The 25,557-nt window shown below is 34.5% G+C and overlaps 1 protein-coding gene across 1 annotated transcript in view; it reads left to right on the top strand.

Annotated features, from left to right (window-relative positions):
* Positions 1-25,557, top strand: part of LOC136036250 (probable ATP-dependent RNA helicase DDX46) — a 139,247-nt gene that overhangs the window by 94,538 nt on the left and 19,152 nt on the right. Inside the window, exons 16-18 of the mRNA XM_065718367.1 lie at positions 3,487-3,598; positions 5,305-5,442; positions 18,297-18,454. Of these exons, the coding sequence (XP_065574439.1) occupies positions 3,487-3,598; positions 5,305-5,442; positions 18,297-18,454 (408 nt within the window). The remainder of the gene's footprint in view (positions 1-3,486; positions 3,599-5,304; positions 5,443-18,296; positions 18,455-25,557) is intronic.

Raw genomic sequence — 25,557 nt, 5'->3', positions numbered from 1 at the left:
GAACTGCGTTTCTCTTGGCGGTTATAGTCGATATTGATGTTTTAGAATATTTTAACGGATATTTTTCGTATTTTTGGCTCACCTTAAATCACCCCATTTCTCTCCTTTTTTGTCTTTTTTTTAATTTGCATTGTTCTTGTTTAGAATAACTTTTTTCTATAAAAAATGTAGTTTTATGTTTTTTTTCGGATTTTTCAGAACTTTTGGCATTTATAGTTGGGTAATCTTGTCTGAGTTGTATTCAAATAAAAAAGGGAAAGAACCGTGTCTTTGCTTTTGTGAATTAAGTTAAAATAGGCATATTTTTGGATCCACCGTTAAAAAAAAGTTCCCCTCTCTTCCCTCCAAAAAATGAAATGCTAAAGTAGTAACATCAACAACAAAAATTGATGAGCAAAAATTTTAATGATGAAAGTTCTGATTATATTCTTGATTTCAGCAGTACAATAAAACTTTTCTAGCCAAGAACTATATTTATCGTTGTAAATTATTTATATTTACATTTGTCTCCTTTGTCGGCAAAGTATAAAATATCTTTCTTGGAGCTCGTTTTGAAGTATTCTAGATCTTTTATAGTCACTTTTTTGGCATTGTAACGCCAGTACATGCAGAGTCTTGGCTTTAATATTGTTTGATAATTTTCGTTTTTTGCCATCTCTCTAATAATCTAATTTTGCACGTTTAATCTTTGTATTCATTGTTGGGCTTTTCAGTGTACGACTTTTGAAACCAAGATCAAGACGTAGTTTCGAGTTTTTAAAAGTTATCTCAGTGAGAATTCACTTCTTTGTACATTATCTTATTTCTCTAAGTATTCTGTCAGAACTTGATGAATCTAACTCTACATCATTAATCTCTTTATCCTCAATAGAGTTGGTTTAAAGTAAGATGTAACCATGAAATCAATTTTGAAGGCTTAATCTTCTTCAATTCAATAGTTCTCCAATGCACGTCATATTTTGCTGAGCACACTTTTCTCTGATACTCTTTGTCTCCTCAGTAAACTAATAATCTGTGCTGAGGAAAGCGGAGAAAATTTCCACAAAATCTATGTTCCCTTTATCTTGTCAAATTTATCTTTGTCACTGGTTGCTGGACTGTCTTGTTTTTTTTTTACCATGTCCATGGCCTTGTCTTGGTTCTGTAGGAGAATGTGGAGCAGTGACAGAATTAAACTTGTTTAAATGATGTCAGTTAAGATGGATTTCTGTTATTTTTTGCCTCTAGGTATAGAATCAATGTTAGTGTGGTTGTGACTACCGGGATTTTGTAATAGAGTTTGCAATTAAGGATAAATGTACTGATCAAACCTGTACCTCAAATTCCAAAACGAAAAATTACGTCAAATCAGATGCGTTGCTGAGTTTCTTCGTCTGGATTTTTAAACCGCATTTTCTTTTTTTTATGTCAGGAATAATAAGTTTCTTTTTATTCATAGCAAAGAGCGACATTAAGGATAAAAATGAGGATAAATTATCCATATAAATGGGCCCTGGCACTCTTTTTAATCAAGAATAAAGATATTTTTGAAATTCCAGCCTTTTGCTATAATTGATAAGGTGCTAGGGATGTCTACTTAAACATTTACTTCGAATTTCAAAATCATTTTGTCGTTTTCAATATTTAGCATTTCAAATAGCGTTTCAGAACTTAGTGCTTGTATGTTGTTATCTGTTATCTCTATTTTTAATCTGATCATTCGTTGTATTTTTGGTCGTGCTGGGTTTCATTTTCCTATTTATAGTAATTTCTTTTTGTATTAACTTTGAATTAGAAAACAACTTTATTTCTGCTTGTTTTAAGTTTTAATATGGGTCTTTACTTTTCTTTGAAAACTACTTTTTTATAAAACTTTTTTTTAATTAATGTAGAATGCAAATTCGTGTTAATAGAAACCGAAATCTATATATAAAAGAGTTTGATACCAAAATTTAACCTACAGTTCAAAAATGAAACTTTAATGGTGATTCCAAGAATATAAAATTTAGTCAGGTTAAAGTTACTTTTAAAAATTTACTAGCTAAAGAAAGTTTGCATAAATCTAGAAATTTGAAGAAAGTATCACCAGGAAAGGGTTTAATTTTGAAAAACGAACATAATGAAAATGAACATGACTAAAAACTTCCGTAGCCGAGGTATCAAGTTCTTCTTTTCAAAAATACAAATCTCATATTTTACAATACAATCCAATACAGAGTTACCTGTTTGTCATAAACGTGTTCATTTTTTTTCAAGGGGTCACTGTATAGAACTGGTAGTCCTAGAGCATCGGAGGGAGGATAGTTTTATTGTAAATTTCATACTCTAATAACCTTTTTAATTAATATAAGTGACCACGGAGCAAGATGATGATTTTTTCTTTTAGGGAAAAATTAGGTCAGTCTGAGATAGTCAATTGCTTTGCGATAGTTGAAAAGCTAATGTTTCCACCTTCCACTTTCGGAGGATATACTGGCATTTTTAGTACTTTGGCTTATATTATCGAGTTTTTTAGGTAATACCATATCATTGAAAAATGAATGGCCGTCCTATTTCGAAATGTATTATTTTTATGTTGTTTAAAACTTTGATTAGTAGCCAACACCAACACCCTCAAACTAAGCAATCTGTTTCAATCTATCTCTATGCTTTGTTTGTTTGGTTGATTTTTTTCCATTGTATTCTTAATTTATTCTCAAGATATTTAAATTTCCGTTTCTAAATATCTTGACTCGCAAAAGCTACTGGGAAATGCAGTTTTAATAATGGAACTGCTCTTGCCCTCTCTTGCATGCCTGCGAAAGCCTCCCTTCAACAAATATATTTTCTATAACATATTTGTTTTAGTTTTGCGACTCCCTTTTAAACCTTAATTTTTTTACGAAAGCCTTTTTAATTACTTCAGCTTTGTATGTTTTGCAGTCTGTCTTTGTACAAACTAGTGCAGTTTAAAACCTAGAGAAAAGCCAGATTGGGTTTCGAAACCGTGTTGCTCACTGTACAAAAAGAAAAAGAATAGAAAAAAAAGAAATCAAGGTTTCACCATCAAAGCACTTCGTCGAATTCCATGTTTATATATTCTCAAGGATATTCCCCGAAAATAAGAATTGAAATTGAAAAATAAGGAAGCGCTGAATAATTTGTTAGAAGTCGATTTGAGAAGTTAGACGAAAGTTTTATTGAGAGCTTTCTCTTCTTTCTGAGCGGTTGAAATAACCATTTTCAAAATTTCTTTGGTGGGTGTCGAGAACTTTGGTTATTTACCCGAACGTGCTCTGCTGCTTAAACATATTTATTTGTAGGTGAGCCCCAGCATAAATACGTATTGAGTGAAAAGGGTGAAATCTTTCTCATTCTGCTCATTCTCAAACCTTTTTTTTAAGTAATAGGGAAATTTTGGAAAGCGGATCAGATATTGCTTAGTTAGCTTTTTTGGCGAAAAGTTTCCTTTGTGGAAACTGTTTTTAAGCAAATTCTGGTTTTGTTCCGTACTCGGTTTATTTTTAGGAAGGAAAGAAAGTTCGAACTGGTGGAGGATTTTCTGGCAAAGGTTTCAGGTTTGATGTGGAAGAAGAAAAAGCGGCAAAAAGTAAAAAGGACATTCAAAAAGCTGCACTGGGTAAGTTTTGTTTTTATTAAACGCTACGAAAAACTTAAAAGCTGTCGGAGAGAGTATGATGTTTGATTTCAAGCAACAACAAAAATAATATGAAGCTTAAAACCCAGAAATCCACAAACACTCTAAAATAATAGTTTATTTACAACATTTTTGCAAAATGGATATTGTAGAAAATATGCTGAGAATAACAACCCAAGGTATGAGGCAGGTACGCGCCCCGATACTTTTTCTTTGGGGGAGGGGAGGGGGCAAACTGTAAAAGTGCAAAAATTGGTGAATTGTATAGAAAGGCTAGTCAAGTAAAAAGTGTTGTCTGAGTTTTCAAATTCCAGTGATAAGGGAGGGAGTATTAGCCTGAAAGCCCAACCTTCTGCCTACATGTCAGATACAAGGCTCTAATAACTGAGGTTTTGAGATGGAGATCTCAGGAAAGGTCAGGTAAATCTGATCAGTGAGCATTGAAAAATTTTAAGCAGAATTCAAGTGATGTTTGCTTAGGAAGAAACTTCTGTGTTAGTTGCCTTACTTTGAATAGACTGTCTCCTGTTTCTTATAAATAGTCCTACGAGGTTTGAGGTGATGCTTTTGGTATAATTTCATTAATGGTTAATACTATATGTAGTTTTCGGTAACTAAAATAATCATTTTCGGAGACTTGGCAAGAATTGTCCGTTTCAGATTTCGGGTACTTGAAGGTACAGTTTGGGAGCTGGTTTTTCCAAACAAGAATACGGGAGACGTATCCTGATCATTTGTATGTTTATTTATACCGTATCTCCTAGTTACCAGGAATTACTTGCCAAAGATGGAAGTTTGGAGAGATACTATGCATTACAGCTGTAAATTTGTTAGAGTTGTTTTGTTTCCGCTGCCGGGCAAGTACGCCAAAAAGGCGCAAGGGACGGGAAACCTGGAAGCGCGCATGCGTTATATAGTTTAGCTAGTAGTTCTGCGATTAAAATGAAGTCTTTTGGATACCATGCTGTCGTAGGTGTCGCGCATCCGGTGCTGGTAATACCGGATAAGGAGCTAGCTAGTATATTTAAGAGAGTTACCGATCTAGTGGACCCTAATACGACGTCTGACTTTTTTGTGTTAAAATTTAAGATTACCTTGGAATGTTGTCGACTCAAAATGATAAAGCTTTTCTCAAACGATAGTAGTGTTCGGCTGTGGTTGAAGACATCATCTGCATACGCAATAAGATAAATTTATACCTACTGTTATACATGACGAAACCGCTTGGGATTGTACGTCCAAAGTAAAGCTATTAAACGTGATTGGGGTTGTAAGAGCACCTTGCGTTACGGCACGACGTATAGGTACGACTATTTATGTAATGGTTCCGTCAGGCAATTTGATTATGACCATTTATAAGTATACATATCATAAAAAGTAGGAATAAAGCGATTACCGGCCCCCGTGAGTTGTTGAATCACAAGCACAACTAATATCTCGATTCCCTCTAACATGATGAAGCTGCGAAAGATCTACTGCTTTACGATCTTTTACTTTTTATCTAGGTAAAAGATAGTAAGGAGCCAAGGATTGATCTCTCTCTCTCTCTCTCTCTCTCTCTCTCTCTCTCTCTCTCTCTCCCTTCCTCTCTCTCTCTTTCTCTTGCTCTTTCTCTATCCCTTGCTCTCTCTTTCTGAATTGACAGTTATATTGTTCGAATTTTAAATTTGTAGCTTCCTTTTTTTAAGGTCTTCAAGATTCAGATGACGAAGACATTGAAACAAATATTGATAAAGAAATTGATAAGTTGATGGTTATGAAAAAGACTGTCCATGAAATCAAAACTGGACTCCCAGCCGGTCAACCAGCCCCTGCAGGAGTTGCTGGTGAGTTATGTTTTCACTAAGCCTATTTCTCTGAAAAATAGTAATTGTTGTTACTTTTTTTTTTTACCACAAGACAAAAAAACTATTGGCTTTACTTTCCTTTACCTTTGAATAATGATATTTGTAGCTCTTAGGGCTGTTATGTGCTCTAAATAAGACAATTAAACAGCCAGATTTTTATTCTTTTAGTTGAAAAAGTTATGCTGTGTCTTACTCTGATGTAGCTAGAAACTTTTCTCTTGGAAGGAGTAGTTCCCCTAGTATATTGAGACACAATTCTCTTAAAAGGTTTTATCTAATTTTTCTTCAATATGGAAAAATAAATGCGGTATTTGTTTGAAAGGTTTGATGCATAATAATATTCGTTCTTCTCGTAAGACTCTTATTATTTCATTTATTTATTTGTTCGTAACAGCGTTTATAGTATTGAATTTTGAAGGCGTATGTTTCTTTACCGGGGGAAATAAAGTTGGATATTGACCAATAAAATAGAGGAGAATTTTGTTAAAAAATTGAAATAAGATGCCATACTTAAACCTTTTGCTAGATATCATAATGGCTGAAACTTAGGGGCTCAATCCCTCCACAGAGGTCGCACTGTGTAAGGATCCACACGGGACTTTCTCTTCCTTGCAAGTTTGGTTGAAAACTGATACTCTCTTCAGGCCGTTTTCCTGCCGACAAGAAAGAGACCCTCTTTGTTCTTGCTTCAAGCCAAGTTTGGTCAACTTATGAAGACCGTTTGTGGTAGTTTACATGATGATACGAATTTACGGACCCTTCCCCTCTCCCCTTAGACGTTGTATTGGGTCCTTACCCCTGAAAAGCACGACTCGCACGCTAGTTCTTACTTCCCACCAAGTGTTGCTGAGGTTGGATAATATCAGCAAAACTCTTGTGTTAGACATTCTGGTGAAAAGAATTTCAGGAAACCCTCCTACTCTCTTCCCACATGTTAGTGTAACAACAGCCAGGTGTTATTCGATCTATATCCGAGCCTAAATTTTACTTTAACAGCATCTTCCAGAAATCTTATCAAGATCAGAAGTTTCATTAAAAAGCAAAAAAAGAGAAAATTAGGGGTTTTTTGTATTGTCTTTCAACATTATTTTCTAGTAATTAAAAAAAAATACATGCTTATTTCAACTTCTAAAGGATAATTTTATGTTTAACATGAATCTGTTGTTAAGCGGTCCCAGTGAAGTTTAGTTTGGAAGCCAAGTCAAATTTGTTTTGTTTCTTTTTCGTGCTGTTTAGCAAGCCAGAAAAAATTTCGTTACTTGAAAGTTACAGGAAATAATGCCAACTTCAAAGCAACTTGTTTTTCTCTTGTTTCGCACTCTACAAATTGGTAAATAGTTTTGATTTTCATGTATTTTTGTCGCACGGCAACATAATTATTCATGATTGCTTTGGAAGGATCGGGAAATTGCTAGGAATGTCCATCAATCGGTATTCAGAGTTGTCAAGACACTACCAAGACGCTCGACGTAGGGCTATTGAATCTGTCATTTGGTTTAATTTCACGCAGTATCTTTTTTTAAAGCGAGGTGTTATACATGTTTTTACGTAACTAATAAACGGTTTGAACAATCCCAAGACAGAATATTTGAAACTAAAAATACAAAGAGGGTGTTATAAATTTTCTACTCTCCTTAAAATCGCTTTGTTTTTCTATTGTATTGAATCAGGTTTTTGATAGCTAAATAGCAGGAATTATGTAAGTATGGTTAGTAAAAGAACAGGAAAATACTGTCAAGACATCTACTCCAATCCTAATCTCTAAATTCAACGATTCTACAGACGGATACGGCAAGAAACACCATGCCTGAATTGGAAGCAATGTAGTATGTTTAAACAATCAAAGGAACTGGTAGAGTCGGGAAGACAAAATGTTCTGGTAACCAGGAACATCGGTCGAACAAATGTGCAATATATAAGGCAGTCGCAACATTAAGGTGCAAAACTGGGAAAAATATTTGGAGTCGTCAAGGTTCTAGTGAAAATCCAAAGGTATTAAAGGCTTATGATTGTTTTGAGATTGTCCAAGCTAGATTAGGTTATTTACTAGAACTAAATATTGGTTTACATCGTACACAACGAAACTGTATATCTTTTGACATTAAAAGTAAAAAATGACTCAAAGGAGAGCCCTTGATTAAATTTTAATTGTCAGACAGCTTTGAAGTAAAGATGTTCAGTTGCGGTATTGACTGTTTGGAGATTTAAGCAAACGCTAAAGGCTTCCTCAGTAGCACACGAAAATAAAAGCTTCCTTACTTGCCTCAGTGTAACCTGCTGTTTGAAAAAGGTCTAAATCTATAGTTTGTGGGCTTAATTTAACTTAAAGCATTTTTGGCGCATAAGTGCTACTGTTAGTTGGCATATTTCAACACATGAGTAAATACTTATCCTTGACCACCTTCAATAACGTTGGCAATTAATCGCCAACTGATAACCATGATTCCTACCTTGACCCCACCAGTATTATTGTTTACATGACACCGATCACTTTAACGTATCTGGTGTGCCATACAAAGACAATTCTTCCACGAAAGCTTTTTTACGACCTTAGTTAAATCTTGGAAGCTTTGGACTAAAGCGGTCTGATAGCTCAGGGTCATCTCAGCAACTAGTTCAAGTGTGAAAATTTGGTCGACGCGTTCTCTCCCTTTATTTCATCTCTTCGGAAATTGTCTTCAGTACCTGTTAGTCCAATATGTGTCATTATGTTAAGCAATTTTCTTCCTACCGAAACCAAACTAATGCTTCGTCAATATGCTTTTCTAAAATCCTTCGTATCTGCAATTTATAAAAAAAAAAATCGTGATCAAAAATTTTTTATTTCTAAATCTAATTTTGAACCATCATATTCCGTATAGTAGTTTACCATAATGTCAATGCCTGTAGCCTCAACATTTTTCAATCTTTTCAATACCTTTTAAATTCTCCTCCTTGTTAAACAAACCTTCCTACTTCTAAATGACCAAATATTCTATCACAATTTTCTATTTCAGTCCATGCAAGTTAGTCGCGGTTCAGACTTTAATGGGCCTTTGGAAAGCAATAATATTGTTACTAAATTTCCTATTGCCTTTTTATGTTAATTTTAATGAGTTCCCTGAAAAGGATGGATGCTTCAAATTACTTCGGTGCTATTTTAGAATCGCATTTGCAGTGTATTCTCATCTCTTTGTTTGCTCTAGCTTCTACAAATTACCATATAATAATTCCTGTCAAACATTCAAAATAAGTTGGGTAGAAAATAAGGCTTAATGGAATATACTATTTTTGTTGTGTTATGTAAAAAAAAGAGTCTAGTCAAATTAAAACTTAAAACAAAAAGAAACAAAGCTACATAATTAGTTAAAGTTAAAACGAACAGAAACTACTTTGAATGAACAAATGGATACAAGACACAAAATTAAAATGGATTGTTCAGTTAAACTTCAAGTAAGATTTAGGCTGCCGCCGGCGTAGGACCATTCTAAAGGCCGGAGCGTTATTTCCGCTTTACTGAAAAATAAACAGATTGACTCAGCAGTTGCTTGTCTATTGACGTTTTAAAGTTTTACATAGAGACTTTCTTTAATTTTAAATGAAATTGAATTGAAATGGTAAAATATTGCCGAAAGATTGTCCATCTAAAATAGTCGAAGTAAATTTATTTGAAATATGTCTATGCTACAAAATGCTTGTTGTTTCCCGTAGAATTGATTAGCATTTCGTTTTTTTGTCTTTTTTTGATGGCTATGATAAAAAAAACTCAAAGTTTACACGGTTTAAGTTTTAATGTATGTCCTTACTTTCAGTTGAATTTTTTATTTATTTATTTAATTTCTGATGGTTTTTTATGTAATGCCAGGAAATCTGGCTCCACCTCCACGGAAAAATTCCTCTTGCCCACGGATAGATCCTCTAGATAATTCAACCCTGGTGAAAATTTACCACGGATAATTACCCTCAACATCTCCACCCGTAAAACTGAGTCGGCAAAGAAATAGCAAGACATAAGAAAAATTTTGTAGAAGAAGCGTTGTCGTATTATCTCCAAAGGCATAGTTATTCGGCCTTTTCAACAATGCCCGACAAAATGGCTATCTCAAAATTTTGACCGGACTATTTTGAGATAAAAGGGGGCATGTGAGAGAGCCTAGCTGCCCTAAAATCTTTTTGGTAACTTAAAAATGGCACTAACACTTTAAATTTCCGTTCGAATTAGCTCTCTCCTGATATTCTAGGACCACTGGGTCGATACGATCACCCCTGAAAAAAGTAATTATACACGCTTCTGTGATCTTTCTTCTGGCAAAAATACAATATCCCACATTTTCAAACAGTTCCTGGTAACGAAGGACCTGGGTAAGGAGCGACCTGGCTCAATAGTAACCGAAACTATACAAAAACTGAATTTTGATAACGATAGTTATATGAAAAGAATTGTATTTTTATGCTGATTTTAAATATGTAAGTCTCATCAAGTTTAGTCTTACCCATCACAAGTTACGAGCCTGAGAATATTTGTCTAATTTTAGAAAATAAGGAGAGACGCCCTTTAGAAGTCGTAGAATCTTAACGAAAATCACACCATCAGATTCAGCGTATTCAAGAACCCCTTGTATTAGTTTCAAGCTCCTATCTACAAAAATTTGGAATTTTGTATTTTTTGCTAGAAGACAGATCACGGATGCGTGTTTGTTTTATTTTTTTCCAGGGGTGATCGTATCGACCCAATGGTCCTAGAACGTCGCCAGAGGGCTTATTCGAATGTAAATTAAAAGTTCTAGTGCCCTTTTTGAGTCATCAAAAAATTGGAGGGCACCTAGACCCCCTATCACGCTCATTTTTTCCTGAAGTCGCCAGATCAAAATTTCGAGATAGCTATTTTGTTTAGTATAGTCGAAAAACCTAATAACTATGTCTTTGGGAACAATTGAATCGCCCATAGTCCCCAGAGGAGAGGCTGCAATTGACAAACTTTGACCATTGCTTACATATAGTAATGGTTATTGGGAAGTGTACAGACGTTTTCAGGGGACTGTTTTTACGTTGGGGAGAGGGGGCTACGTGAGAGGATCTTTTCATGGAGAAATTTATTATGAGGGAAGAGAATTTTTATGAAGGGTGCAGGATTTTCTAGCATTATTAAAAAAAGACAACGAAAAAATAAATAAAAAGATGTTTTCCCAACTGGAAGTAAGGAGCAGCATTAAAACTTAAACGAACAGAAATTGTTACGTAGATAAGGGGGTTCATCTCTTTCTCAATACTTAACTCTTTACGGTAAAGTATTTTTAGTAATTTCAACTATTTGTTCTACGACCTTTGTGTATCAGGGGTCACTCTTAAAGAATTGAGACAAAATTCAAGCTTATTACGTATATGAAGGGGCAAACCCCCTCATACATGTAACAAAAATATAGAAGTTCGTAAATTAATTCGTAAGTTACGTATATCTATTACTAATAAAAAGGTTCTTAAAAAAATAAGAAGTTCTAGTTGCCTTTTTATGGCACTTGGTATTAACCAAGTGACATATAGCAATCGCCAATTCTGTCGGTCTGTCTGTCTGTCTGTCGGTCTGTCTGTCTGTCTGTCGGTCCCGGTTTTGCTACTTTAGGCACTTCCAGGTAAGCTAGGACGATGAAATTTGGCAAGCGTATCAGGGACCGGACCAGATTAATTCGTTTTCCCGATTTGACCATCTGGGGGGAGTAGGGGGCCGGTTAATTCGCAAAAAATAGAAAAAATGAAGTATTTTTAACTTATGAGTGGGTGATTGGATCTTAATGAAATTTGATATTTGGAATGATATTGTGTCTCAGAGCTATTATTTTAAGTCCCGACCGGATCTGATGACATTGGGGGGGAATTGGAGGGGGGAAACCTAAAGTCCCGGTTTTGCTACTTTAGGTACTTCCAGGTAAGCTAGGACGATGAAATTTGGCAAGCGTATCAGGGACCGGACCAGATTAAATTAGAAATAGTCGTTTTCCCGATTTGAACATCTGGGGGGGAATGGGGGGCCGGTTAATTCGGAAAAAATAGAAAAAATGAAGTATTTTTAACTTATGAGCGGGTGATTGGACCTTAATGAAATTTGATGTTTGGAATGATATTGTGTCTCAGAGCTCTGATTTTAAATCCCGACCGGATCGGATGACATTGGGGGGACTTGGAGGGGGAAAACCTAAAATCTTGGAAAACACTTAGAGTGGAGGGATCGGGATGAAACTTGATGGGAAAAATAAGCGCAAGTCCCAGATACATGATTGACATAATCGGAACTGATTCGCTCTCTTTGGGGTAGTTGGGGGGGAGTAATTCTTAAAAATTAGAAAAATGAGGTATTTTCAACTTACGAACGGGTGATCGGATCTCAATGAAATTTGATGTTTAGAAGGATATCGTGTCTTGGAGCTCTTATTTTATAACCAGAACGGATCCGCTCTCTTTGGGGTAGTTGGGGGGGGGGGTTAATTCTGAAAAATTAGAAAAAATGAGGTATTTTTAACTTACGAACGGGTGATTGGATCTCCATGAAATTTGATATTTAGAAGAATATCGTGTCTCAAAGCTCTTATTTTAAATCCTGACCGGATCTGGTGACATTGGGGGAAGTTTGGGGTGGGGAAACCTAAAATGATGGAAAACGCTTAGATTGGAGGGATTGGGATGAAACTTGGTTGGAAAAATAAGCAGAAGTCTTGCATACGTGATTTACATAATTGGAACGGATCCGCTCAATTTGGGGGGGGGGTGGTAATTCTAAAAAATAAGAAAAAATGACGTATTTTTAACTTACGAAGGAATGATCGGATCTTCATGAAACTTCATATTTAGAAGGACCTCGTAACTCAGATATCTTACATTAAATTTCAACCGGATCAAGCGTAATTGGGGGGGGGGGGCAGTTGAGGGGACCGGAAATCTTAGAAAACACTTAAAGCGGTGAGATCAGGATGAAACTGGATGGGAAGAATAGAAACCTGTCTAAGATACGTGACTGACATAACTGGACCGGATCTGCTCTCTTTGGTGGAATTGGGGGGGGGGAGGTATTTTGAAAATTGAGGTATTTGTAACTTACGAAAGGGTGACCAGATCTTAATGAAATTTGATATTTAGAAGGATCTTGTGCTTTAAAGTTCTAATGTCAAATTTCGACCAGATCCTGTGACATTCGGGGGAGTTAAAGGGGGAAACCGGAATTCTTGGGAAACATGAAAATTGGGGTATTTTTATCTTACGAATAGATGATCGGATCGTAATGAAATTTGATTTTTAGAAGGAATTCATGTCTCAGAGCTCTTATTTCAAATCCCGACCAGATCTTTTGACATTGGGGGGAGTTGGAGGGGGAAATCTTGGAAAAACACTTGGAGTGTAGGAATCGGGATGAAGCTTGGTGGATAGAATAAACAAATGCCCTTGATACGTGATTGACAGAATCGTACTGGATTCGCTCTCTTTGGGGGAGTTGGGGGGAGGGTTCAGTGATTTGGCGAGTTCGGTGCTTCTGGACGTGCTAGGGCGATGAAAATTGGTAGGCATGTCAGGGAGCTGCACAATTTGACTTGATAAAGTCGTTTTCCCAGATTCGACCATCTGGGGGGCAAAAGGGAGAGGAAAAATTAGAAAAAATTAGGTATTTATAACTTACGAGTGGGTGATCGGATCTTAATAAATTTTGATATTTAGAAGAACTTTGTGACTCAGAGCTCTTATTTTAAATCTTGACCGGCATCAAGCCTCTTATTTTCCTTTTTAAATCAATCTATTGATTCATAGAATTTTGTTAGAGCTCATACCATATGATCTCTTGGCTCTTTGCTCTTCTCGCCTTGTCACAAGTGCCATATGAGCTCTTAGCTCTTGTTAAGTAACCAAAAATTGGAGGGCAGCTAGGCTTTTTCCCCTGTCCCTTTCTTTTTATCAAAATCGCCCGATCAAAACTATGAGAAAGCCATTTAACCCCCCAAAAAATTAATATGCAAATTTTGTTTTAATTATTCATGTGCGGTGAGCTAAAATCAAAACATGCACTAATTCTAAAACGTTCAGAAATTAAATAAAAAACAAGTTTTTCAATTGAAAGTAAGGAACAACATTAAAACTTAAAACGAACATAAAATATTCCGTGTATGGAAGGAGTTGTCCCCTCCTCAACGCCTCTCTCTTTGCGCTAAAGTTTTGTATTGTTTTAAAACGTAGAGTTGTGAGAAAGAGTCAAATTTTAGCGTAAAGAGCGGGGCATTGAGGAGGGGACAACCCCTTTCATATAGGGAATATTTTTAAGTTCGTTTTAAGTTTTAATGTCGCTCCTTATTTTCAGTTGAAAAACTTGTTGTTTTTTTTTTATTTAAATGCAAATAGGAGCTTGAAACCTCTACAGTAGGATTCTTTGATCTAATGAATCTCATGGTTTGTTTTTCATTAAGATTCTATAACTTTAAGGGAGTTTCTCCCTTTTTTTCGAAAATTTCTCACTCTCGCAGGCTTTGATAAGACCAAACTTAATGAAACTAATGTATTTGGAGTCAGCATAATAAACCAATTCTTTTTAATATATCTAATAGTATCAAAATTCCATTTTTAGACTTTCAGTTACTATTGAGCCGGGTCGCTTTTGTCCTAAGACTAAAATGATTTCAATGATTTAAAAAAAAAATATGAAAATTGGAACTTGGAACGTTGCGGCGTTAAAAAATAACTATCGTATCGACATTTTGACTGGCGAATTCAGACGATTCCAACTGGACATATTAGGGGTTTCAGAAACTCGTATCCCATGGGTAGGAAGTATGAAACTAGGTAATTTAGAGTTTATTTACTCAAGCAGGAAGGATGGGGTACATAGACAGAGAGTAGGGTTCATGATGAATAAGGAAGCTGCTAAGCCTTGTTTAGGCTAGTAAAGTTAATAATAGAATATTAATCACTAATTTCATGACTAAAAAGCTCAGGGTATCAGTTATAGTAGTATATGCCCCTGTCCAACCGACTGACTGAGATGCTATTGACTCAGATGAATTTTACTTACAGTTAGGGGAGCAAATAGACTAAGTCCCAGGTAGAAATATGGTGTTTTATTAGGAGATTTTAACGCCAAGGTCGGTAGAAATAGAGATAGATGGTATCCAAGCCTAGGTAAATTTGGTGTAGGAAAAGGAAACAGTAATGGCTGCAGACTGCTACAATTTTATAGGTATAACAATCCAGCTATAACCAATTCGGTGTTGGGTCGTAAAATGCCATAATTAACATGGTATTCACGTGTTAGTAAGACAGCCAACCTTATTGATTATGTTATTGTAAACTGGAGACTGGCAGGATCAATACAAGATACTAGGTTATAAAGGAGTGCTGTTATTGATGTTAAAAATAAAGACATTATCTGGTAGTGTCTAAGGTTAATTTAGGAGAAACTTTGCAGGAACAGTTAATACTAAACTAGAGAATTTAAAAATTGGCAATGTGGAAGATGGATAGAAATATTTTAGGAAAATAATTTGTGAGGTTGCGGATGGTGTCTTACGGAAAAAAGTTGGTATAGCAGCTAGGGATATTAGTGAAAAAGGTTTATGTTTAATAGACAGGAGAAGGGACTAGTACAATAATTACCTGAGTGATAGATCATAGGAAAAGAAAGGGAATGTAAAAAAAAGTAAGAAAGCATTACAATATGAACTAAGGAGGTGTGAAGTGGAGGTCATGGATGAAATTGCCGAGGATCTGGAAGACGCAGCTATACGGCATAATAGTAAAATATTGTACTGGTATGTTAATAGTTTGAGAGGGACTAGTCAATCCGGACTTGTCCCAGATAGGAACGGGGCCACGACTAGTGATAAGGAAACAGTTAAGAGACTTGGACAGAACATTTTGAGAATATGCTAAGCCGAGATAGAGTTGCAGGAAAAGATATAGAGGAAAATTAAAAACTCTGTGATACCTTGTTTTTGAAGAAATATTTATTTCTGAGGAAAAATTAGTGACAGTTCTGAAAGGATTGAAAAATGATAAGGCTCCAGGTGCTGAAATCGTGGTAAATGAGTTTCTTAAATACGGTGGTTATTAGGTTAGAAATAAGGTACTGGAGATTATGAACATGATTTTCGAAAAAGGGGAAGTACCTAACAAACATAGGAAAGCTTTAATTAAGCCACCACTGTATAAGAAAGGTGATAAGAGTGAGTGTAGTAATTATCGAGGCATTAGTCTGGTCTCTATAGGTTGCAAATTACTTAGTAATATGACACTTTTTACACTGAGAGATGCTATAGACAATGTTATAAGAAAAGGGCACTGCGGTTTTAGAAAAGATAGAGGATGTGTCGACCAAATTTTCATTCTTAGGTTAATAATTGAGAAATGCCTAAGGTATCTCTTTATATCAAAAGCCTCAGTTTTATAGATTATGAGCAAGCGTTTTGATTCTGTTGATAGAAGAGCTTTAGCGAAGGTCTTATCCTTGAATGGTATACCAGACAAATACATGAAAGTGATTAGTGCTATGCACGAGAATAACACTGCTGCGGTTAAGGTAGGAAATGAGGTTTGCAGCTGGTTTCGTATTAAATCAGGAGTTAAGCAGGGTTGTATTCTATCCAGCTGTGTATGCATCATTTTGATGGACTTTGTCTTAAAGAGCAGAGGAAAGAAAGTTTGAACAAATGAATGAACTTATAGATGTTCCGCGAGTTCAGGGTTTTGGATTAGGTTTAAAAATTAATATTAAGAAGACTAATTCACTAAGGCTTAGGAATAAGTGAAGATGAAAAGGTGACGTTGGGTAACGGAAAGATTGATCAGGTGGCAGCTTCACTTACCTTTCTGTTATTATTAGTAAAGACGGTGGGAGCAGTGAAGATGTTAAAAGCAGAATAGGCAAGGCTCAGAGTGTTCTTTCACAGTTAAAAAAAGCATAGAATAATAGGAAGATAAGCCTTCAAACCGAGATTAGAATATTTGAAACTACAGTGATGACAGTGGTCAAATATGGCTCTGAAGCCTGGGCGCTCCGAAAAGCGGATGAAGATTTGCTAGATGTTTTCTAGAAAAATTGCCTGTTCTGGGTACCCGGATGACTGACTGTATTTCAAAGACTAGGCTGTGCGAAAAGTGTGGTTCAATCCCGCTTACTAGGTCTATAATAATAATAGAAATTTTGAGATGGCTACGGCCCGTTTTGCGGATGAAGGATGATAGATTGCCAAAGAGTGTCCTTTTTGGCCAACCGTCTAGGTTTAAACAAAAAGTTGGTCGGCCGCAGTTGGGGTGGGAGGATGTCATAAAGAAAAATTTAACGGAAATAGGAACATCCTTGGAGGGTGTAAAGAGGGAGGCTTTGAATAGATTGGGATGGTAGAGGAGCGTGCGTAAGCTTTGTTGGCCTCAGGAAGTTTGGTGCTGCGGTGAGTTGTTAGTAGTAGTAGTGGTAATAGTAGTAGTAGCTCTTTACTTAGAGTTTGTTAACTCGGATTGTTTGATTAGTACTTTTATATCTTTTTTCCGATAGCTATCACAAAAAAGACGATGCTCAAATATATTCGAGGATCACGCGACTGATCCTCCGTCATTCTCAGATCATTATCTAATCAGATTTAGAATCGAAACATCCCAACACAAAAGGAAGCTTATGAGGGACATAAAGGAACCCAATTGGTTCCCTTATAAACAAATGCTAGTCGAAGGGCTACTAAATCTGACATTAGAGCATGAAGAGTTGAGCAGGACCTGGACAAGATGACAAAAGGGCTCACAAAAACCATGGATAAGGCTCTCAGAAAAACTCATCTAACACATCATCTAACTCATCTATGATCAAGCATCCTTCTTGACAAAAGAATCAAATTTTTCGAAAATTTCTTTTCCTAGATAGGGGCTTGGAACCTTCGTCGTATGACTGACTATCTGATATGCTGAAATTCATGGTATAATTTTCTAAAAATCATCCCCTTTATTGGAGTGTTTTCGTGTTTTTCTAGTATATATATATATATATATATATATATATATATATATATATATATATATATATATATATATATATATATATATATATATATATATATATATATATATATATATATATATATATATATATATATATATATATATATATATTGTCTATTATTCAAGCTGTGGTGTTTACTATGCGCTATTTCTACTTATTTACTTATTGTTTATGTTAGCAGTTGACTGTTTTTAAGAAAAAAATGATTTTTGTTTTTCCTTTTATCGTTTATTTTATTTGCCTAATTCATCTGTCATATTTTCCAATATAATCGTAATTATTATAATGTAAATAATATGCCTTATACAGTAAGACTAAAAAAAAGAGACATGGAAAGATGTTTATCTATATAGGTTAGTGCCTATACTAGCCGAACAACACTGGGTTGAAACCTTTCCAGCACATTGAAAATGAGAATGAAACATAAAGGCTAATATATAGATAAGGAATAGGGAAGGTTTTGATTTCTTTCCGAAAAACCAACATTTAAAGGTAAATTGTATGATAAATAAAGGTTTTTTTTTAACTTATGTGAAATATTATCATAAAACATAGCCCAGATGTTGCAAATCGTTGAAAAATCACCGGAAGTACAATTGTAATTCGCCCCTTCGTTTCAAATTTTTGAAACCTTGACGGTGAAAAGCTTTAATTTTTACTGTGGGAGTGATGTAATTCCCTTTAACTTCACTATAAATAAAAAATTGTGATAAGTCGCTAAGGGTAGAAGTCCAAATCATGGATCGAAAAAAAAATTCTTTCTCTTAGTTAAAGTTAACTTCTATTATGGTTCCACAGCTAAAGTACTTGAAAATCATTGCACTTTCAATTGTAGGCTCAGTGTTAACCGGCGCCGCAGCCAAACCATCAGTAGACAAATTAGAATTGGCTAGAAAATTGGCCTCAAAGATCACTCTTTCAAAGCAAGAAGCATCCATGTCACTTCCTAATAAAAATGTGTTTGAGGCAGTTGCAAATCCAATACTTATTTCGGTAAGTTTTGCTTTCTTTTATGACTTTTAACATATCTTAGACTGGTCAGAGGCTGAAATTGCTAATTTCATGCAAGAAACAATACAGAAAAATTTTAACAGAAGATAAGTTGCTGGATTTTATTTTTAGAATGGCAATCAACCATTTGATAAAGCTCTGGGTAGTTTGGGGTTTGCTTGTATTTGAGCATAAAGAACGCATCCAGATAGATTTTTGAAAGATCTTTTTCATGGTGCCAGTAGTAGGCGCAACCTAGTAAATGACAAACGATGACAAATATATTATTCAATAGCCATATATTTTTTCCTCTTTTTCTGGTTTCAAATCTTCTTTTTTCTAACAATCATATGAGTGTTCAAAGTTAAAGATTCAACGCATTAAAAAACCTCAAAAGAAAAAATACTAGGCAAAAATCAAAAATGAAAGAAGATAAAATTCTAGTTTATTCAAAATTAAGAAAAAAACATTCGTTTATTTTGATCAATAAAACCACAACTCCTTTTCACGACTACTTTTTCATAAAATTTTGAAAAAAGAGGAAATTGAAAGTAAATTTTTTAGTGCTTGGTTCAAAAGATTTTACATCTTCCAGTGCTTTAGTTTCCGAGACCAGGTCGATAGGACTTATAATTATGTATAGAGTTTATTTAATATAATCAATAGAGCTCGTAGCAATATCCTGAAAACAGGCGAAATAGAATTTAAATTTGAAAACACGTCATTGATCTCTACCTAAGTATATTCACTGAACGTCAACAATTGAATGGAATAGAAAATTAAAAGGAAACCAATAGTTGGAAAATTTTCAAGTTGTAATTTGCAATGCTTGAAGGATTTTGAATATATGTGTTTTATCATAGGGTTATATTTATTAAGGGGTTAATTTGACTTTTAGGTAGCCAGAAAGTGATTTGTAGTTGACCAGGATGCTATAAGATTAACTGCAGCGTTTTAAACTTGTGTAAGTAATATTGTCTCATTTTACGACTGCAATAGTGTAACTATGAATTACACTACCACTGTGTTATAGTATATAAGTATACTATCAATTTTAGAAAAATCTATGAAATTTTACTAATCACGTTCGACGCGAGAAAAAGCACAACCTTTATATTGCTCCGCTTGTAAACGTGTCTCGTACTCCGGCACACTGTGCTGGATTATATTCTGCAGCCAGTAGAACTTAGACTTTTGACCAATCTAGGCTTAAGATTAGTACACCAAATGTGCTCATGTGCTCCGATTTTCACAATTTTCGGCATGCGTATAGAAGCTTAGACTCTGTCATGGCAGAAATAATTTGTGAAAAATATGAACTTAGGTTTAGGATTTAGCATTGAAACTGATAACTTTCAATTAGAGTAAATAAAATAGCATACGAGAAAGACTAAAAAACGTCGCGATAGATGACACATAGGGAGGAATTTGCTTCATCCTAATTACTTCACTGAAACATTTTGTTCTTTGTGTTCTTGGGTGTGTGGAATTCCCCTTTTAATTGAAACGCAAAAAAACGACATGTGATCAATATCACTCTCATCAATTTGCACTTACTATTACTACTACTGGTATCAACTAACTGCAGCAACAAGTCGCATGAGGCCAACACAGCTACGTACGTTCTCATTTCCCCTAAATCTTTCCTTATGACATCCTCCCACCCCAATCGGGGACGACTTGCTTTTCGTTTGGCCTTAGATGGTTGGGCAAAAAGGACAATCTTTGCCAATCTCCTCTCGTTCTTCATCCACAGAACGTTCCCCAGCTATCTCAAACTTTCTCTCATTATACCCATAGAAAGTGAGACTGACCCACAATTATTGCACAGTCTACTTTTTAAGATACGGTCGGTCAGTCAATTACCCAAAACACTCCGTAGGCAATTTCTCTGGAAAACATCTAGCAAATCGTCTTCCGTTTTACGGAGCGCCCATGCTTCACAACCATACTTGGCCACTGTCATCACTATGGCTTTCAGTATTGTAATCTTGGTTCGCGGACTTATCATCCTATTCTTCCAAACTTTTTTCAACCGAAAAAAAAAAAAAACACCCTGGGCCTTGGCTATTCTACTTTTAACATCTTCACTTCACCTACAATCTTTGCTAATAATACTACCTAGGTAAGTGAAGCTTTCAACCTGATCGATCGTCTTGTTACCCAACATCACCTTTTCATCTTCACTTTTTCTTAGTCTTAGCAACTTAGTCTTCTTAATCTTAATGTTCTAAACTATTCCTGCCCCCTGAACCCGCAAAACCTCTAAAACTTCATTCATTTTGCTAGCACTTTTTAAATCATTAGTATAATGAATGGTGTTCTCCCTTTGCCTGTCCTGAGCTCCTTCATACAAAGTCCACCAAACGATCCATATAAATGGGGATAGAACCCTGCTTAATTCCTTATTTAATTTGAAACCAAATAATATCCTCGTTTCTTACCTTATCCGCTAAAATGTTTTTTTTTTTCGAAGATAAAACTAAGGACTTTAATGTATTTATCTGGTATACCTTACAAGGATAAGACCTTCGCTAAAGCTCTTGATTCAGCTATCAGCTGAATCAAACACTTGTTCATAATTAGTAAAAATTGAGGACTAAAGGTGTTTGATGACTCAGGCATTTTTCAATTATAAATATAAGAGTAAAAATTTGGTTGGCAAATCCTCTACCCTTCTTTAAATAACTCTGTTTTTTTCTTAAAAGTTTATCTACAGCATCTCTAAGTCAAAAAAGAGTAATCATTCTAAGTAATTTGTTTCTATAATTACCACACTCACTCATCACCTTTCTTATAGAGGGGTTTTCCTAAAATCGCTAAGTACTTCTCCTTTTTCAAAAATCATATTCGTAATATTCAGTAAATTATTTCTAGCCTCATAACCACCATATTTAAGGAACTCATTTACCAAGCTATTAGCATTTGGGGGCTTATTATGTTTTAATCCTTTTAGTACTGTCACTAATTGTTCCTCACACAATATGTCTTCTTTCACATACAAAGCGTCATAAACTTTTTCTTTCTCCTCTATTTCTTTTCCTGTAACTCTGTCATAGTTTAGCTCATTCTCAAAATATTCTACCCATCTCTCTTAAACTCTTTCCTTATCACTAATTATGGCTCTGTTCGTATCTTTCAATAGGACAAGTCCAGATTGACTGTTCCCTCTCATACCAGTAGAATATCTTAGTATTATGTCGTCTGGCTGAATTGTCCAGATCTTTGGCAATTTTATCCCTGGCCCCCCACTTCACACCTCTTTAGTTCATATTTTAATGCTTTCTCCATTTTATTTACATTCCTCTTATTTCAATATGATCTATCACTCAAATAATTCTTGTACAAGCCCCTTTTCCTCTCTATTTAACACAAAGCATTTTCACTAATATTCCTAACTGCATTCCTAACTTTCTTCCTTAAGACGCCATCAGCGACTTTACAAACTATTTTCCTAAGATTAATTCCATCCAATGAGTTGCACTGGATATTCTTGATAAGATCACCAACAACAACATAATTCAGGGAATTATTAAAAGTCAGTTGGGCTCTAGACCAGAGGAATGAGCATGCTTTAGCAAAACTAATCAGCGACTGTGCTATGTTTGTGTCATGTGGAAGGAAGGGGTTAATAACAACACTGTCTCCAAGTCGATATATATATATATATATATATATATATATATATATATATATATATATATATATATATATATATATATATATATATATACAGAATTATATATATATATATATATATATATATATATATACAGAATATATATATATATATATATATATATATATATATATCTATATATATAAAAATAAGTTGTCTGTGTGTGGATCTGTGGATCAGGTGACGTCATGTTTGTCCGCATATGACGTCTGAATTATTTCACACTAATACAAAATAAGAAAAAAAACTAAAAAAGGTAAAAACTACAAAAAAAACTAAAAAGAAAAAAAACTAAAAAAGCTAAAAAACTAAAAAAAAGGTAAAAAACTAAAAACTAAAAAAACTGAAAAAACTAAAAAAAGGCAAAAACTACAAAAAAACTAAAAACTAATAAAAAAACTAAAAAATCTAAAAAACTAAAAAAACTAAAAAAACTAAAAAAAGGTAAAAAACTAAAAAAAAACTAAAAACTAAAAAAGAAAAAAACTAAAAAAAGGAAAAGACTGAAAAATAAAAGAGAAAAAGAAAACTAAAAAAATATGAATAAAAATACAAAAAAATAAAAAAGATAAAAACTACAAAAAAACTAAAAAGAAAAAACGAAAAAAAACTAAAAAAGCTAAAAAAATAAAAGAAGCAAAAATCTAAAGAAGGTAAAAACTACAAAAAAAGAAAAGAAAACAAAATAAAAAAATCTAAAAAAGCTTAAAAACTAAAAAAAAAATAAAAAAAGATAAAAAACTAAAAAAAGGAAAAAACCATAAAATAAACTAAAAACTAATAAAAAAAAAATAAAAAAAGCTAAAAAACTAAAAAAACTAAAAAAAACTAAAAAAGGTAAAAAATAAAAGAACTAAAAAAGAAAAAAAACTAAAAAAAGGAAAAAACTGAAAAATAAAGGAGAAAAAGAAAACTAAAAAAATATAAATAAAAATAAAAAAACTAAAAAGATAAAAACTTCAAAAAAAACTAAAAAGAAAAAAGAAAAAAACTAAAAAACCTAAAAAAAGGTAAAAACCAATAAAAAAAAACTAAAAACAAAAAAAGGGAAAAAATTAAAAATTTATTTCATCATAAGTTTTCAACTGACGAAATTACAGACCGGGACATCGGGACACAAATGACGACCGGGACACCGGCACATAGGGAATATGAATGACGACACTCAAAGAGAAAGCGACCGGGACAAAAGGAATGTTCGATTAGCAATCAACAAAGCACCGGGACACAAATGACGACCGGGACACAGGGAGTATAAATGACGACCAGGATATAAGTAAAAAAAACTAAAAAAACTAAAAAAAAGGTAAAAACTACAAAAAAACTAAAAAGAAAAAAAAATAAAAACTAATAAAAAAACTAAAAAATCTAAAAATCTAAATAAACTAAAAAAGAAAAAAAATAAAAAAGGAAAAAAATAAAGGAGAAAAACAAAACTAAAAAACGAATGTATATACAGACCGGGACACCGGGATACAAATGACGACCGGGACACAGGGAATATAAATGACGACCGGGACACAGGGACACAACTACAACGGGGACCCCGGGGGGCACAGGGGGATATAAATGACGACCGGGACACCGGGACACAAGGAATATAAATGACGCCCGGGACACTCATAGAGAAATCACAGACTGGGACACCGGGACACAAATGACGACCGGGACACAGGGACAAAACTACAAAGGGGATGCCGGGGGGCACAAGGGGATATATAAATGACGATGGCGACACAGGGAATGGTAGATTAGCAATCACCATCAACAAAGCTCAAGGGCAATCATTAGAATCATGAGGTATAGATCTGAATACGGATTGTTTTCCCATGGACCATTATATGTTGCATTTTCAAGAGTCGGTAAACAATCTATTTATATGCACAGACAATGGGACAGCAAAGAATGTTGTATATTCGCAAGTTTTACGTAGTTAAAAACATATATATATATATATATCTATATTCACAGGTGGGACATAGGGACACAACTACAATGGCGCGTAACTAATATGGCGCGTAACGACTTACGCGCGCGGGGGGGCTTGGGGGGGGCGCGAAGCGCCCCCACCAACTAGGTGTTGGGGTGGCGCGAAGCGCCACCCCAACAGCTAGTATATATATATATATATATATATATATATATATATATATATATATATATATATATATATATATATATATATATATATATATATATATATATATATATATATATATATATATATATATTCGGCCCTTGGACATAGGGCCGAAATATCTACAGAAATAATTTCCACTGTCTTAAAATTTTCCCTATTGTCTCTACGTTGTATTTGTTTGTTATGGAAAGGCAGTGTGGTCTTCGTCGCTATTTTCGTCTAGCTTATGGGGAGCAGTTGACCTATGATATCTTTTGTTTTATTAGTCTAGGTAAAAAACATGCTAATATTATCAATCAACAAAATTTTTTAGAATCCTGTAGAAATGAAAACCTTATTCCCAAGTCTTTAAGATATAAATTACATTTAAATACCCGGAAAGAAGCGCAATTTGCCCATACACTACAGTTAAAAACCCTAGTCCATATTATTAAGGACAAAAAACAGAAACGACATATTATTTCTTCAGAGAGAAAATTGTTGGAAACTTTTTTGCTGGAAAACCTGTCCACCGTTGATTTTGCTCAAGTTGTTAGATTAGAAAGGAATTTGTTTAGCCACGATTTTCGCTTGTCCAAGGAACGCCTCTATAAAAAATTGGAAGGCTTACGAAATGAATCTTCGATGAGAAACCGTATTTATTCTCCAAGATTCACTCCTGGACCTGCTATCGTTAACCTCTCTTCTAAAACATTGGAACCCCAGGAAATCGAAACACTAGAAAAAGGTCAAAAATTTTCTTTTCTACCGAAACAGGTTCCTGTGGCAGATATAGTTTCCTCTCTAGAGTCCGCTTTGCATAAACACTATCCTTCTGTCTATAACCCGGATGAAGTTAGATCTGGTCTTATAAATATCCTCTATAACAGCCAAAAAAAGTTTAAGCCTCCTACCAATTCCACACCGGAAAATTTGCATGACATAAAAATACTATCTAATCTCCGAAAAGATCCTTCTATTATAATAACTAAAGCAGACAAAAGCAATTCACTTGTTGTCATGAATACGACAGACTATGACAACAAAATTCTTTCGCATTTAAATGATACAATTACATATCAAACAATAACTCATGATCCTACTGATCAGTTCACTAATAATATTATAAATGAATTAAAGCAGCTAAAACAAAATGGTAAAATCACCCCACAACTATACAATAAATTTTTTCCCCGTGGTAGTTTCTGTCCTAAACTCTACGGTTTACCAAAAATACATAAACAGGGTATTCCCTTAAGACCTATCGTAGCTTGTACTAAAGCCCCCGCTGCCAATATTGGAAAATGG

The sequence above is a fragment of the Artemia franciscana genome, chromosome 15, assembly GCF_032884065.1.
Source record: "Artemia franciscana chromosome 15, ASM3288406v1, whole genome shotgun sequence".
Taxonomy (NCBI): domain Eukaryota; kingdom Metazoa; phylum Arthropoda; class Branchiopoda; order Anostraca; family Artemiidae; genus Artemia; species Artemia franciscana.
This window is presented reverse-complemented; position numbering and strand designations above follow the sequence as displayed.